The 16,785-nt window shown below is 41.3% G+C and overlaps 2 protein-coding genes across 10 annotated transcripts in view; both read right to left on the bottom strand.

Annotated features, from left to right (window-relative positions):
• Positions 1-348: 348 nt before the first annotated feature.
• LOC128945874 (interferon beta-like) lies at positions 349-936 on the bottom strand. Its single transcript, XM_054289774.1, has one exon. The coding sequence runs from the start codon at positions 901-903 to the stop codon at positions 349-351; it is 555 nt and encodes a 184-aa protein (XP_054145749.1). The 5' UTR covers positions 904-936.
• Positions 937-7,802: 6,866 nt separating this feature from the next.
• Positions 7,803-16,785, bottom strand: part of TJP2 (tight junction protein 2) — a 77,610-nt gene continuing 68,627 nt past the window's right edge. For all 9 annotated transcript variants that reach the window (XM_054281365.1, XM_054281367.1, XM_054281404.1 and 6 more), the window contains 10 exons: positions 15,693-15,880; positions 14,532-14,627; positions 14,345-14,424; positions 13,682-13,892; positions 13,164-13,264; positions 12,568-12,780; positions 12,098-12,208; positions 10,871-11,212; positions 10,361-10,446; positions 7,803-8,715 (listed from right to left, as the gene is read on the bottom strand). In XM_054281365.1, coding sequence (XP_054137340.1) covers positions 8,544-8,715; positions 10,361-10,446; positions 10,871-11,212; positions 12,098-12,208; positions 12,568-12,780; positions 13,164-13,264; positions 13,682-13,892; positions 14,345-14,424; positions 14,532-14,627; positions 15,693-15,880 — 1,600 coding nt within the window. In that variant the 3' untranslated portion in view covers positions 7,803-8,543. The remainder of the gene's footprint in view (positions 8,716-10,360; positions 10,447-10,870; positions 11,213-12,097; positions 12,209-12,567; positions 12,781-13,163; positions 13,265-13,681; positions 13,893-14,344; positions 14,425-14,531; positions 14,628-15,692; positions 15,881-16,785) is intronic.

Below are 16,785 nucleotides of genomic sequence, written 5' to 3'. Positions count from 1 at the left end.
GTAGGTGAAATAGAGATGGAAGGTAGCTGCATGTTTTCTTAGCAGAGAACACCATAAGTTGTCACTTTCTGTCAAAGGCTGCAATATATTCCTAGGGAGTAACTCTCATTGAAAATTCTTATGGATTAATTTATAGCTAGAGTAGACAGCTTACTTACTAATGAAACAAATTAAATTACATTGAATAATGCATTACATTTGCAAAATTAAATTTCAGAAGCATTATTTAAATACAATAAAAATAACTAGAGAACTGCCACAAGATAGATCATAGAACAAATAATAAATATTATTTATAGTATTTGATTATTAATATTACAAATTATGTGAGGTTAAAATCTTTGTACCTTAGTTTTTAAGCTTCCTTGTCACCTTATCAATCAGTTGGAGACATCTCCTCATTTCTGCTCGGCTGATCTCCCAAGAGCACAGGTCATGTTGTTTATCTTTAAGAAAGCAGTCTATTTTTCGGAAGTACTTTTTCAATTTCAGCCTGCTGACTTCTTTACTCCAGCAGTGTTGGGTGTGCTTTTCGATTACACATGCCTCCAATTGCTCAATTTGCAGATAAAGTGCGTTTTGGAACTGATCCAGTACTGTTCGATCCCAAGCAGCTAGGGTCAGATTTTTGCTGAAGATGTAGAAGATATGTTGGAAGATCTCTTCAATGGCAACTCCAACAGTCTCTTTCTGCCTGGGCTGCAGAACCTGCGTAGGAAATCTGAAGGACATTTTCTCTCTTAGACATTGTTGGGGAAACTCTTTTCCCATTTTATCCAAGAGGCGCAGGCTGTTCTCGATCACTTTTCTTTGCTGCAGAGGGAGGTGGTTGCACTGAGGGCTGGAGATGATGGTGGTGCTTGACAGTATGAGGCCAATCTGGATCAAGCCAAAAGCATTCATGATAAGGACAAGCTCTAATGTTCCTCCTTTCCTGTGAATAAATTCTGAGTGCTATGCTGGTTGCTTTGAAGTTATTTGTAGACTCCCATTTCTTCAAAATCTTGACATTTAATTATTCTGTAGGAGAAGTTTTCTTTCATCACTTGTTGGTTTTTTAAGGTTTTCCCCCCTGTGCATGCTTCTGCAACACTTTCATTTTCTGCTTTATGACTTCATAGTCTTTTTTTTGTTTTGTTTTGCTACTTTGTTGGTTCTTTTTTCAGATGGGTATTAGAATATTTATATATATGACAGATTATTTTTTCTCTTTATTACTAAAATTCTATAGGATGTAGATTGAGAATCCAAAATAAGGAGTTACAGAAACTCTTGTTTTCTTAATATTCTAGGAGTAGAAGAATATGCTGAAATAAAGTAAATTTTCAATGATTGGTCAGGGACCTGCTGAATATTGCTGCCATCTTGTCTCCTATAGTATGATTTATACTTCCAAGCTTCCATTAAGCTTTCTCTACCTTTGTTCTTCCAGGAAAAATGTTTTATTTCTCCTCGCTTTTATTTCTTATGGATACATATCTTTAGAGTGTTTGTATGCGTGTCTGTCTGTGTGTGTGTGTGTGTGTGTGTGTGTATAAAAATGTGTATTAATATGTGGGTTTTTGATACATAAACACGGCTAATTAAGTGAAGCCTTGATCTCACTTAGACACAATAAATGCCTTGCAAATACAAACACACTAACATGGGAAGAAGTTAGGTACTTGAATGAAATACTCTTTTTCCCTCATATGAGTAACTGAGCTATAATTAATTTCAATGCCAATTGAGTACAAGTCTGAATTCTGACAATAAATGGGAAGAGAATGAATAGGGAGGACAAAAAGTGCAGTTAAGCCATTTGCTTTCCTATGCCATGTAACAGAGGCAGTTATGACTATCACAGTACTTTGGGATAGCTGGCCCGGTTTTGATTTTTGGTGAAAGCTAATCTTAAACTGCCATTCTGTTGTGTCCCCTGTCTCCTGTGAATATATATGTGATTAGAAAGGCTGTGAGTCATACTGTCTGGCTTAAGAGGTCAGATAAACTGGTTTTTTAGTCTGAGACCTGGCTGTGTATTTTTTGTATAAAAGGTACAGAAGACTGGCAGAAAATAAATCCCCTTGGTTCCCAGGTGGTCCCCAGAGAACAGAGGGGCTTGTTGCAGCTGATTAGAACCAACTTGTCATTCCTAGTCCAGTCACATTCAATGAGGTCCCAGACACCAATGGTGTGGGTTACGCTGTAAACCTGGTCTGCTCTCATTTGTGATCACAGTGTCACAAATAGTGTAGTTCAAGGATTCAACACAGTCTAGTTGACTTGAATAAGAACTTTCAAACCCAGATTCACCAGTAGTTCAGTTATTTAAGTTACAACTTCTTGCTGGATTTCCAGAGATAGATTTACTAGACATGAAAACAGTGTACAATGCTATGTGCAAGTGTTCCCAGGTGTACTCTGACACAGCTGGGGATGAAATCTTGCCAAGAGCTGTCCCTGCTCTGGGGAGGAGAGAGGAGCAAGCCCATTGACTTGTCTGCAAGGCACTCATGTTCTCATCCTCTGCTATGAAGGATTTCAAGCACCAGTTTATACATGTGGGAGAAGTGAATGTGAGACTGCAGCCAAATACAGTTACTGCCAGCATCAATGTGGGGAGGGTGCAGCCAGTTTAGATGGTAATGAAGGGTACAGAGAGAGATTACAAAGCCCTGGGTCTTGTGCAAGGGTGGAACACAACACCGTGGGGACACCTTGGTGTCACTCCCTGTTTCACCTGGCCAAGTGCAGCAGCAAGGGTCAGCTACAATCCTCCTGCTGACCTGCCACCCCCTCAGCACGCCATCCTGCCCACAGCCATTCATCCCTCCGTGACACATCTCATGGCTCTAGGCCTCCTTCCTACAGAATTTTTGTTCTGTTGCTGCACCCACTGCTATGTGGTTGGTTTCATTCCCAGCCTGGTAGTCACTTCAAGCAGATTGATGATACTGTTTTAGAGCTTCCTTTATGTTCAGCATGTAGGTATTTGGGAGGCTTTAAAAAGTTGCTGAAGCAAACTTGGACTGGATGTACTGCCAGTGTAAGGAAAAATGCATCCCCTATCACCTATGACAACAAAGAGTAACATCAACCAGAGTGGGATGAAAGAAGTGTAACATGAGATGAAATGTTTTCACTTACTGGGAATATTTATTACTTTGGAAAACAGAAGTGCATCAGAAATCAGTATAAAACATATGTACTTCAGGAAAATAATTCCCTAATGTTACAACAATTTCCATGAATTATGCACAAGTATTTTTCCAAAACTGTAATCATTATATGTTTAGTCCTTCTAGTGATCTAAACAGATAAACTTCATTATATTTATTATATCTCCCAGACACAAAACTTCTTTCTTTCCTCTTGCAAAATAGTTTTGTCCAGGTTTCCTTCTTAGTGAAGATCTGAGGACACCATACTGAGTGTCACAGAGGAAAAACTAGAAGATGGTATCTTCCTTGTTTCTTAAGAAGATTGGGTACGTCCAGGTAGCTTATTCTCTTGTCTGTCTTAACATGTTGTCTACACTTTCTCACAGAACAGTTACACTTGACTTAGTCCACCAGGGGTTGGTTTCTGTTTGATCTTTTTGTCTGTGTTTGTCTAGTAACCACAAATTGTTCCTCCACGGTCAGACAGTTTCTTGATTATTGCACTGAGCAAAGCATAGTAGAGACATTGCATGATTCAGGACACAATCTCCTCTAATCATCTACCTGCACTGCTTCATTCAGGAACAAACAATTCATTAAAAGTAATGACTGGAAGGAGTAACTGAGTGATACGAAGCTGCAGTACAGATTGCTGTTTATTTCTCTGCCTGTGGGTGAAGCACAGACCAACCACTCTAAGCTAGAATTAAATGAGGGAAGGAGTTGACAAAACACAGCTGTGTTTCCAAGTAGACCTAACAGATCATTACTTTGGAAAGGTTATCTAGTCTTCAATTCACAAAAAAGATTTGCTCCTAAAAGATCGTCTAGCTATATATGTATTCATTACAGGAAGACTAAAGCTAAACATATGCACAGTTTTGTCTAACATCTTTAAAGAGCTGTAAATTACTTGTCAAATGAAACTTTATATTATATTTTATAACACAATAGAGAAATTAAATTAATATTTGCTATCCGTGGGTTCTTTTATCTCAGGCACCAAGGCAAATGGAAAGTCTAAATTCAACCTGTGTATAGGATGGCAAATGGAGCATTGAGACAGAACATTCCCACAAAACGGTGACCTTTTGACCTCTTATAACCACCCTGTGTTGAACCATTTAATCTACTCTAGGTATCAGTTTCTTTTCTCCAATCAGAAAACACAAACCAAACTGCTTTTAAAAAGTCTGTGTGTAACAAAGGAGTTGAAGTAGGTTTGGCTTGGCACAAGACAGCTTCCTCCCCATCTAGTTTGACACTACCCATGTGAAAGAAAATACTTTTCTCCATTATGCTTTCCATACAGCTATGCGTGCCAATTTTGTCTGTTGTTGGTGATGGAGTGGCTTGGGTTGGAAGGCACCTTCTAAGTCCAGCAAGGAGTGCCTGAGGGAGCTGGGGGTGTTCATCCTGGAGAAAAGGAGGACTGGGGGTGACCTTATTGCTCTCTGCCACCGCCTGAAAGGAGGGTGCAGCCAGGTGGGGGGTCAGCTTCTTCTAGAGAAAGGGCAAGAGGACACAGCCTCAGGTCCAGGCTGGACATCAGGAAGAATTTTTTCATGCAAAGAGTTGTTAAGCATTGGAATGGACTGCTCAGGGAGGTGGTAAAATCACCATCCCTAGTGATTTCAAGAAATAACTGGATGGCAACCTTGATGCCATGGTCTAGACGACAAGGTGGTGTTTGGTCAAAGACTGGACTCAGTGATCTCAGAGGTCTTTTCCAATGTAACTGATTCTGTGATCCTGTGATCATCTAGTTCCAGCCCTCCTTGCCACGGGCAAGGACACCTTCCACTTGACTGGGTTGTTCATAGCTCCATCCAGCCTGGCCTTGAACACTGCAAGGAATGTACCATCCACAGCTTCTCTGAGCAGCCTGTTCTGTGCCTCTCTGTGCTCTTCCTAATATCTAATCTAAAATCACCCTCCTTCAACCTAAAGTCATTACCCCTTGTCCTACTGCCTACCACTACATATCCTTGTGAAATGTCCCCCTCCAGCTTCTCTGTAGACTCCCTTTAGGTACAGCAGAGTGCTGTAAGGTCACTCCAAGTTTTCTCCAGGCTGACCAGCCACAGCTGCCTCGGCCTTTCTTCATAGGAGAGTTGCTCTATCCCTCTAATCATTTTCATAGCCTCCTCTGGACTCTCTCCATCAGTTCCATGTCCTTGCCGTGCTGGCACCCAGAGCTGATGCAGCCCTGCAGGTGGGGTCTCAGCAGAGCAGAGCGGAGGGGCAGAATCCCCTCCCTGGCCCTGCTGCCCACGCTGCTCTGGATGCAGCCCAGGACACCTTTGGCTGTCTGGACTGCAAGTACACACTGTTACCTTATATTCAAGTTTTCAACCACAAGAACTCATGAGTCCTCCTCTGCCGGGATACTCTCAATGAGTTCAATTCCCACTCTGTACTCTGTCTGGGATTGCCCTGTTCCATGTGCAGCACCTAGGGCTTGGACTTGTTGAGCTACGTGGGGTTCTTGTGGGCATTTCTCAGGTTTGTCCAGTTTCCTCTGGATGGCATCCCATCCTTTTGCTTTTGTGCCACATACAGCACTCAGTTTCATGTCATCTGCAAACCTTCTGAGCACCACTCGATCCCCACTGACTGTGTCATTTATAAAGATCCTGTCTTCCAGCTCAGGGGGCCGAGGGCAGCTGCTCTCACTGTTCAAAACTGAGGCAAAAAAGGCATTCAGTAGCTCAGCCCCTTCCTCACCACTTGTCAGAGCGTTTCCCCATGAATCCAGTAAAGTTCCGCCTCTTCATCCTGGCTGAGGTGGATGATCCCGGAGTGAGTGGGGGCCGGGAAGCGGGCGGGGGAGCTGCGATGCTGCCGCAGCGGGTCCCGTGTGCCCGTCCCGATGTCGGAAGCCCGGGGTGCCGCCAGCGCCTCCCGCCGTCCGCTGCCGGACAGACAGACTGCCGGCCTCCCTGCCCCGGGAGCAGCCCGGGCACCGCGGTACGGACCGAGCTCAAACAGCTTCTCCTGGGAGAGGGACCCCTCAGCTCTGTTACACCGCATTTAAATCGATATATTTCATGTGTTCTGTATATCACACATTTGTATTATATTGGTATTCTCTTGATCAATGATCTGGAAAGGGACCGAGTGCCCCTTCAGTCAGCTTGTGGGTGTCACCAAGTTGGGTGTGTGTTGATCTTCTCGAGGGTAGAAAGGCTCTGCAGAGGGCTCTGGACAGGCTGGATCGATGGACCAGGGCCAGTGGTTTGAGGTTTAACATGACAAAAGCGTCAGGGCCTGCCCTTGTGAATGCCCCTTATGCTGGGTCACAACAACCCAACAGCAGCGCCACAGGCTGGGGACAGAGTGGTGGAAAATTGCCCAGCAGAAAAGGGCCTGGGGGTGCTGGTGACAGCAGCTGAACATGAGCCTGCAGTGCCCAGGTGGCCAAGAAAGCCAATGGCATCCTGGCCTATGCCAGCAATAGTGTGGCCAGCAGGAGCAGGGCAGGGATTGTCCCCTTGTCCTTGGCACTGGTGAGGCCACACTCAGGTGGTGTGCTCAGTTCTGGGCATGCTGCTGCAGGACATTGAGGGGGTGGAGGTCCAGAGGAGGGCAGTGGAGCTGGGGAAGGGTCTGGAGCACAAGTCCTGTGAGAAGCAGCTGGGGGTGTTTAGCCTGGAGAAAAGGAGGCTCAGGGGCTCTCTGCCAAGGAGGTTGGTAGTGAGGGGGAGGTCAGTCTCTTCTCCCAGGTAATAAGTGACAGGACAAGAGGAAATGGGCTCAGGTTGCACCAGGGGAGGTTTGCACTGAAAAAATGGAAAAACCTGTTCATAGAAAGAGCTGTCAGGCATTAGAACTGCCCAACTAAAGTGGCTGAGTCACCATCTTTGTAGGAATTTAAAAGACATGCAGGTGTGATATGGACAGAGTTCGGTGGTGGATTTGGCACTCTTCAGTTTATGGCTGGACTTGATGATCTTGGAGGTCTCTTCCAACCCAAATTATTCTAATCTGAGCAGCACAAGTTTCCTCATCCCATTTCTTCAACAAGAAAATTCTATCATTTCCAAGAGGGTGTTACAGAATCATGGACTTCCTGAGTTGGAAGGGAGCTACAAGGATCAGTGAGTCCAGCTCCTGGACCTGCACAGGACCATCCCCAAGAGTCACACCACGTACCCGAGGAGCATTGTTGCAGGGCTTCTTGAACTCTGTCAGGCTGGTGCTGTGACTGCTGCCCTGGGGAGCTGTTCCAGTGAGAGCTGAACCACCCTCCCAGTGAAGAACCTTGTCCTAATATAGACTATATAGTTAGGGGTTGGAAGGCACTTTATTTTTAGAACAGCATTAGAAAACCCTCTTTTGTATTGCACCAAAACAAATTTTTCTTTATGCTGCCTTGAATAATTTTATTGTGTAAGGTTAAAGAGCAGAAATGATGAGGCAAAACTTAATATTCTAAGAAGTAAGTCCCTTGCAGGAACTCCATAGTTTTGCACCAGTTTTAAATCAGAGCAGATTTTAAAATTATATTCAGAAAAGTGTGAAGCACACCAATAGTGATGTTTCCCAGTGACTTGAACAGAAGGAGACCCTGAACTGAAACAGTGCACTCATGGAAGTCAGCAATTCTAGACTAATACCATTGAAAATAAAAATGAGATACACAAGGTTTGTCTAGAATATATATTTTATTATTTGCAGTCTGTGTAAATTTTAATATGTGACTGAATTTTCTACACCATTTTCTCTGGTTAAGCACATCCTGGTCTTTTCCAACCACCCAGTCAATTGCACCTTTAATATGTACAGTCAGTATTTATGAATATTGCATATGCATCTATGAACTTAGAAAAATAACATGCAAGGAAAATTGTTACCATGAAACTGATAAAAAATAAAGACAGGTAAAACAGTCAATCCCCTTTTTAGTGTGTTATGGCTTTGCACCAAGTATCAGATGTCAAAACAAACAGCTTCAGATGTTCTTGTTAAAGGCACTTACTGTTCTTCAAATACACTTTCACATTTAGTTCTATTGCATTAGAAGTGTATCTCTGGGATCATACTTTTATAACACAGCAGAACAGTCCAAAAAGGCAACATTAATAAAAAGGAAAGAGGGGGGCTTATATTAAAATATGAAAATGCCAAAAATTAACACAAACTTTAAGGATTTGGTCCTTATAAAACAGGCAACAGCATTCAGGCAATAGTGATTTCTTTTCATAGACACTGACAAAATAATATCCCCAAAAAATGAACTCTTCCAGTTCCAGTGTATAGATATGTCTGAGTTGAGTAGCGTACCCTCTAACACCACCCCCCAGTAAAAACACAGCTTTTCAAGACTAATTACTGTTCCACTTTGGCTGCGAAGGAAGAAACCTCAGAAGAGTGTTAGACATGGACATGCTAGCAAGCCTACAACTCTGTGTCTCTGTATCTGGATGGCTGTCCGTAATAGCCCTTCTTAGAGTGGTCTGCCAGCTGCCGGCGGTACTCCTCCTCCTCCTCCTCGGCATCGCTGCCGTAACCCACGCGGTTCTCCAGGTAAGGTCTCACAGGAGCCTTCTGGGGTTCCGGAGGCCTGGAGCTAACACAGCAGAACATGCAAAGAGAAAGAGATCATGTCTACTCCCATTATGAAAAACCAAAAAATACCATCTGCTTGATGGCCACGTCCAGCTTAGAAAGGCAGATGGAGCAAATGAAAAACTGCATGACTATGGTAAACCTATCTGGAGAGGAATTTTATTTCTATCAAGCTGGAGGATGACGCTCAGATTTGATGTATTCAACCTACCTGGAAAAATGCCAAATGTCAAGTTTTAAACTGCACACACAGAGACATCAATAGCCTCATAGTGCTCTATTCCTGAGCAGAGAGGATTCCAGCCTTGCTACAACCCCAACTGACATCTCCCTTAATTAGTTTTGCACTTAATGTTTTCTACACCTCCTTCTTCTTTTGCATCCTCAGTCTTCTGTCTCAAAGTCCAGAGACTTCTTATGTGACATTTCTTAAATTGGTAGCCTTTTCACTCAAATTGGTAGCCTTTTCAATCACAGCTCTCACTAAGGCACTTAGCCTTAAAAGTTGGCAGAAATAATCCACACATTTGCTTTTTATACACTATGGTGCTACACATTTGGCATGACATTAAGCAGACATAGAAAAACAGAATCTGTCAAGGCAGGTATTTCCTCAGTTTCAAACCCATGATTTTTGCAACCCCTACTCTGGAAAAAAAAGATGATATTGTCCTTACATCTTTCTCCCAGGGATTAAATACTCCTGCTAGGCCAATCATTAACACTCCTGTAAAAAGCCAACAACGCTGATTTCTCCATGTAAGCAAACACTCTGCAAATGTGGTGAAAGATTAATTTTCATTATTTTTATAAAGCTTCCATTGCTTTATAAATGCTTTTCTGAACCTGCCAAGAAATCCAGGAAATCTCAGTTTTCCATCTTTGCATTTTAGATTATTTCCTGTGACATCAAAGCATTTGACTCACTAGAAAAAAAATGTTCCATTTCTATTGGCTATTGCTAAGATGCAAGAAAATATTGAGTCCTGAAGAGCAGAAGACAAAATCCATCATGCAGTGTGTTAGCTCTTGCATAGGTGTCAAGTCCTAGAAATGTGCAGTGTGTAGGGTAACATAGTGCAGTGGTCGACCCATCCAGAACTTACTGAATTTTAAAGAAGGACTATTACTTTCATGAGATTTGATGGGTCACCTGTATCAACTTTCATCCTTAGCTTACCTAGCCACATTACATATCTGTAAAGAAGAAGCATGCAAGTTATTAAGTGTTATTAGAACAGCAAATATTTGTTAGGACAGACTAATAGTCATCAAGTAGCTAGCACAGGGACAAGGGACATCAGAGGACATGAATGCAGGCCAGCTTCTGTAACACTGATTGGGGCACAAAACTGTCTCTGCAAATATTTCAGTGAAACAATGTAGTATTTCTTCCCAGATGACTCAAATAACTATAAATTAACTTGCTATAAATGAACTAAAAGGAAAAAAAAAATCCTGAAATGAGTTCACTGAAGAGTTTGCTAAAATTCTGCCCCACCTTTATGATAATCTTTGAGGCATCACAACAAAGCAATATATCAAGGCAGGATGACTTGTATGAACAAAAACTGGCAAGATCAGTTTTCCTCCTGCCAGCAAAGTCCGGAATTGAGACAGAATGTTTGGAACTGGATACACCTTACCTCATTGGCTGCGGCCAGCTCTGTTCTGACTTCTGTGTTTTGACAGGGACAGCATAAATATCCGGATGCTTTTGGGCTATTTCAATCTTTAAAAGAAAGTAGAAGAAAATAATTGTTCTTTTTTGATCCTATATTTGCATCTAGGATCTAGCAGGACACTGCTACATCTGAAATAATTAAAGCACAAATTGGTAATATCCTATTGATATTCCTACAATTATATCATCTTTTGCTAGGGTACTAATTCAAAGCACTCTTGAGAACAATGGATTGCCAAAAGCAACAGGATTATTAGAAGTCAGGTTTTTATAGTTACGACAGGAAACCTTAAAACACGACCTCTTTTTATACACAAATACACACAATGAGTGAGAGCATGTCTCTGAGTGTGGTTCCCCAAACTTCTCCCTCCATAAGCAACACAATGCAAACGGCATGATTTTAGTTTCCAGGACTCTGGCTGTTCTATAGGTTGCAAAGCACAGGAGGGGGAAAGGCATCTCTTCATACCCGGGCATTCTGGGCCTCTTGTAGCTCTTGCATTCTTTGCATCCTTGCCTTGTGATCCATCTCCTCAAATATTTTTACTTTCCTCAGTACTGATTTTGGAGTATTTTCTTGTTCACTTCCTTCCTCTTCCAACTTTGCCTCCTCCTCCTCCTCCTCTGCAGGCAGGACTGCTGGCTGAGAGTTTCTCAGAATGGGACGCCCAAAGGCAGGTTTCATAGAAACAGGTGGTGGTGGTGGTTTAGCTGATACAGTTGAAGTCTCACTGCTGGCAGCAACATTACTCAACTTGGAGTCATAGCTCTTGGGGAAGTCATATGGATCCTCTCTGTTTTGTAACTTCCCCTGCAAGTATAAAACCCACAAAGTTTACATCAGCAACTGTATATTTTAGTTTCAAAAGACGCCTTTAACCTGAAAGTAATCACTTTGCCCTATGCATTTACCAGTTCAATTTTTATATGATGTAATACTTCAAGGATGTTTGAACTGCTGCAACATTTTGGGCATATGCTCACAGACTACACATCAGGCCATAGAAGACTAGGACATTTAGACTTTTTAGACATTTGTTTGTCCTATTTGTTAAGGATTACCAGAACTACATGTGTTAGAGCACAGCACAGAGAAAACTGATGCCCCAAATAATTTTTCACTATTGCTTAATGTGAGGTATCATGACCTAAAATTTAGAAGTGCACAGAACCCAATGTTTTATATTCAGCTTTTGTTTTCACTGTGCATGTCCTCCTCTGCCCTATTTTCATTGCCAAGCACACTTGGGCTGTATTTTGAATATTTAGAGTATATGACCTATTTTTCCCCCTCTTGCATCATTCCTGAGCAAACAGTTGACAGAAAGTTCTAGTAATGGTCAGGTGGTAGATTCTGATTTTGTGCTTCACAGTAATAGCCAGAGATATGTTTTTCCTGGTGATTAGTCTACTTTTAATCTTGCTGAGCTAAAAAAGTGCCTTCAGTTTGCTAGTAGATACAAAAAGAGGAGTTTACTTTCTTATTCCATATTAGAGATCACATGTATTTGAGAAGAGCTGTTATCCAATAAGTCTTCTTTCTGCTTGATCCTGCAACACTTTCAGTCATTTCTTCTGTCCACACTTAAAGTGTTTTCTAGTCTCTGACCATTTCTATTGCTTTTTCCAATCTGTCACCCTGGAGAGTTTTCCAGAAAGAGGATGTTAGTATTCAGATTTGTTTCTACAAATTTACCTTAGGTGGTTCAGGCTTGAATGCTGGAGGTGGACTTGGTTCTCTAAGGATCTCCCTGCTACCAGCTTTTCTCAACTGAGCCCTTGGTTCTGGAGTAAACTTTTTTAAACTCTGTGAAAGAAAGAGATAAAATCACTGCAGTAGCCAGTAATTCAATCATTTTTTCTCTCTCTCAAGTTTACAATTTTGGGAGCATTAACCTGGAGTCAAAAGATTGCCAGCAACCTGAGTACAATCACCGCAAATGTAACTGAAAAGTTCAAGGCCATGAGACATCATCAAGACATCTATAAATTTAGGAAGAAAAGCAGAGATTTTCTTTTATTTTCCTCTTCGTAGTGTAGATCTAAAACACTATCAGAAGCAAGGTAAAGCTGCTGTTTAAAAAAATCCTCTGAATTTTAAACCATCCATAAAGGGTTTCCAAAAAGCCCAAAGTTCAGTCTTACTGAAAAATCCAATCATCTCACCTCCTCGTGATGCACAGGTTCAGAGGATCGGCTAACAGATGAAATCCTCGGCTCCTCCAAAGGCTCATCAAGTTCATTGTCAGTGTATGCACCACCTTCTCCATCCGTATCCTCCAGGTCACTGATCAGGCGGCTGTCACAGCTCAAATAGTCAGCACCCATGGCAGTAAGGTAAGACATACGATCATCTGCGTCATCTTCCATGCCATCCATCTACGGGAAAGTCAGTAAGAAGTAAGGAACAAAGATTAAATAAAAGTCCAGTCAAGACTCAACATTAGGCCAAACAGCTCAGGCTCAACATCAGTCAGCTCTTAAGAATGACTTCATGGAACTGAAAGAAACTAATGCAGAATCACAACGAAAAGTCCTCTTCAAGTTCATCCCTCATCATCATTCTCCCCCTAGCCCAGCATTAGCGATGAAACCTCCACAGTGTTACAGAAAGAATAATATTTTTTTGTTAAAGACATACATCAACTGACTATTTGTCTAGCCCACTGACCACTGGCAAATGAATTTCTGAACAATTTTTACTGTCAAGAGATACTTTGAAACATGTATATAGCTTCAGAGAGTATGGACTGACTGCTTACCTTTCCTTCTGATACCCATACTGCTTCTCCTTGCTGTTGCTGAATTGTATCCTTCAGGCTACCATACCAGCTATCATTGGCTGAATTCAAATTAATGGTTGCTGTAAAAATTGAAGGAAAAGGTGTATATAACACGGTAAATGCAATCCCTTATCCATTCTTGGCTGTTTAACACTTTTTGCTTTAGGTAATTTGTGAGAATGTTAAACAGCCACTTCATTTAGATCACTGAGAAAAGCATGGTATTCTTGCTTTATTGTTGGACCATTCCTAAGCTTATTAAATCACTTATCTTTGAATGGCAGTAAACCAGCACAATTCTTTTTCTATTAGAATTTGGCAGAACAAGGAACTTTGAAAGAAATCAAGGAAGGCATTAGTCATGACCACACCTTCACACTCTTTTAGTTCCAGCCTGCATGAGCTAATATGCAGAGTAATAAGTATTTGTCTCAGGATTTACGTAGACCCATACACTACTCTCTTAGTCAGCAGGTTAAACAAACACTCTTCCTTACCTGTAAAGAGGTGGGGGCAAGTTTTCTTCAGTTTGTTTGCTTGCTCATAAAGTTTTCTTGAGCTCTTGTTTGATGTAGGACATAGCCTTTGTCTCATGGTCTTCACACCCTGTTTACTGTCTGGGTTAAAGAAGACCACAATTGGAAACCACTGGGTGTAATTTAGCAGATCCACTGCTTTAGGAGTGACATCCAACAGAGCATGTTTATCCTGTTAACAAGAAAGGCCAGTCAATGTGGTGCATGTGGGAACAAGTGGAGGTGACTGAACATGGGATGCTAAGAACACCAGGATATTTGAATTCAAACAAGAGCACAGCTTGTGGAATGTTTTCCCGCAGTTATACTATATTTAGAATGTTAAGAGCAAGAACAGCACTGCATGACCGTAAAGCCTCTGGCAAATTCAGAAAGCATATAGTAAAACAGATTCTCCTCTGTAGAAATTTAGAATGGACTTGAGAAGGAAAATTTAATTTCTAGCATCAGTTCAAAGTTATAAAAATTACTAAAATTGCCATTGAACAACTTCAAAGCAGCTTTATCATTAAGCTTATTACAGAAACAGATGCAGTGAAAATTTGAGTACTCTGAAAGTTACAGGAGCAAACAAATCAAACACCATGCCTTTAAGCATAAGCAATTTTCAGAGGAATGCCCTACCTGCTCAATGATTTGCCTCACAGTGTTCAAGCGCACTACTCCAGTTGACTTCTCTGAACCTGCATCTCTGGGTTCTGTCTCTGCAAAGACAACATCTTAGTTCATCTAGAGTGGCCAGGCAGCTGTGATTATTAAGTTAGCCATGCTCTCAGTTAAGGATGAAAAAGACACTTATAGGACGACTTACTTGCTGTCTGGTACAGGTGAGGCAAGTCGTTTGACAACTTCTCCATAGCGACATCTGCAATAGGGCCAAATATCACCACGGGTCTCTTAAAACCAGCTGAAAGAAAAATATTTGGAGAAAAGAAAAATCTGGTAAGACTAGGTTTATATATAAAAGACAAGACCTTCAGTTACTATGCAAAGTTGAAGTTATTAAAAATATATTTTAAAAAAACTATTTCCCAGAGGTTTGTACAACAGCATAACAGAGAAAACTACTTTTACCAGCTGAGAAAGAGACTGTTTTCATTAACAGCTTTCTTATTCCTTCTAGAGGGATCATATTTACAATATTTTACATCTGAAAATGTACAGATCTTCATTTATATTTCCATCCATCAAAACTCCATGAACCTTGACACAGTGGGCTTTGTGTGAATAAAGACACAAATGATAAACTACTGCAATGCAGCTTTAAGAAGCAAAGAAATGTAAAACTATGTTACTGCTCATGTTGAAGCAAGTGAAAACACAGTCCTCAGAGTTAATGGGGGAATGCCATTACCCCAAGTCTTCATCCTGGCATCTGGGATCTCCTTTAAAATACTCTTTACTAGTTTGTTTTGCTCCAGAATACTGTCATGTGCTACTACCCAGAAAATCAGCTTCATCTGCTCACCACTAGTAATACAGCTAGTTAACAGTCGTGGAGATAGACCACATGAGCCATGACTATATTTGGACTGTTGAAAATCATTGGGTTCTATTTGCTCTGAACCTACTGTTGAAGTGCTGTTTATCAAGGTTAGGTTGGTCTCAGGTGTATGGATTGTACTTTCAGAACTAGCCAAGAAGAATCCAAGGAAACAAGGAAAGCCCTGCTGTTTCATCCCTTTTTCATTTTAAACCTTCAAACTGGCAGGTATATTTTGGAGGCAAGAGAACCACAGCCATTTAAAGGAGGCAAGAGAACCACAGCCATTTAAAAGGGTAAAAAAGCTTTCTCATAGAATAATTAGTAGCATCCAGAAGTCTCCTTTCTGAGAAAAATATCATCCCTTCCCGTTGTTCTAATTCCACATAGTTACAAGTTGTTAGAAATCACTTTCTTAGCTGACCAAACATTTGGATGCTAAATCAGCCAGCAATAAATGGGCAGCCAGCTGAAAGGAGTCTCACCTACCTTCACGCAACTGAACGCGCTCGTAAGCTGGGAACTTTGTGCTCACAGATACAATAGCTGTCAGGTCTTCACGACTCTTCCTCAGATTCTTCTTTGCTCCAGATCGCTGGCCACGTGTTCTCCAGAAATCTGCCCTATCACTTGAGCCATCTTTTTGGGCATTTTGAACACTGGCCATCTGTTCAGCTCTGACAGAGAAAGCAGGGAGTTCAGAACTAGTCAAGGGGGGCAACGGTGCTTTCACTGATGAACAACGGATTTTGAATTTGCAACAGATAATTTGCCAGATAGATAGAAAGGAGTGGAGGTAAAAGCACACCAGTTCAGGTACCTTTGCCTGGGAACAAACAGGTCAGAACAATGCTCTGACCTGCCATAGCTACAAGTTGCTGCACAGGAATGAATCCTGAGGTCTTAAACTGATCACAAGTGTAAATAAAAGAATGCAAATGCAAAGAGATGGTGAGAGAGGGCGACTCAAAACTGAAGGCCTAAGAAATTACTGTCACTATTCTCTTCTCCATTAGGCCTCAAAAGTATGTCACTAGAGCACAGAAACAAAGGCTGGTTTGGTCAGACCAATTAACAGAGAGGAGAAAATGTGGTTACCAGGAGACAGACAAGGGAGTCACACAAGAAGCGTATTTTGCAACTTGTGTGCATCATGTAATTATGAGCTTTTTCTTCTGTCATAAAATTACAACCATACTCAAAACTTAAAAGCTACAGTCTAAAAATTCAGCTACAGTCTGGTTGTGGTTTTAGGGTTCTTTTTGTCTGATTAATTTTAATAGCTTTATGCACTGTATACATTTGAACAGGTATTATTACCTCTCATGAATTTTGATTAGGAAAGCATATTTAAGCAAAAATATTGCTGTGCTTCATTCAATATTTTACACAAAATACAGACTACAGCTACAAAAAAACCCCACAAAACCATAACCAAGCAAAACAAAACAAAACAAAACAAAAAAATCCCCTAAAGAAAACTACCCTCCAAAAAAAACCGTGCCTCAGAATAAATACTTAAAACACTCTCCAAAATTGTATACATAAGAAATTCAAGCACCTAATTCTTCTAAAGATTCAT

This window comes from Melozone crissalis, unplaced genomic scaffold (genome assembly GCF_028551555.1).
Source record: "Melozone crissalis strain CALT ecotype California unplaced genomic scaffold, PUWL_Pcris_2 ptg000005l_1, whole genome shotgun sequence".
Lineage (NCBI taxonomy): Eukaryota > Metazoa > Chordata > Aves > Passeriformes > Passerellidae > Melozone > Melozone crissalis.
This window is presented reverse-complemented; position numbering and strand designations above follow the sequence as displayed.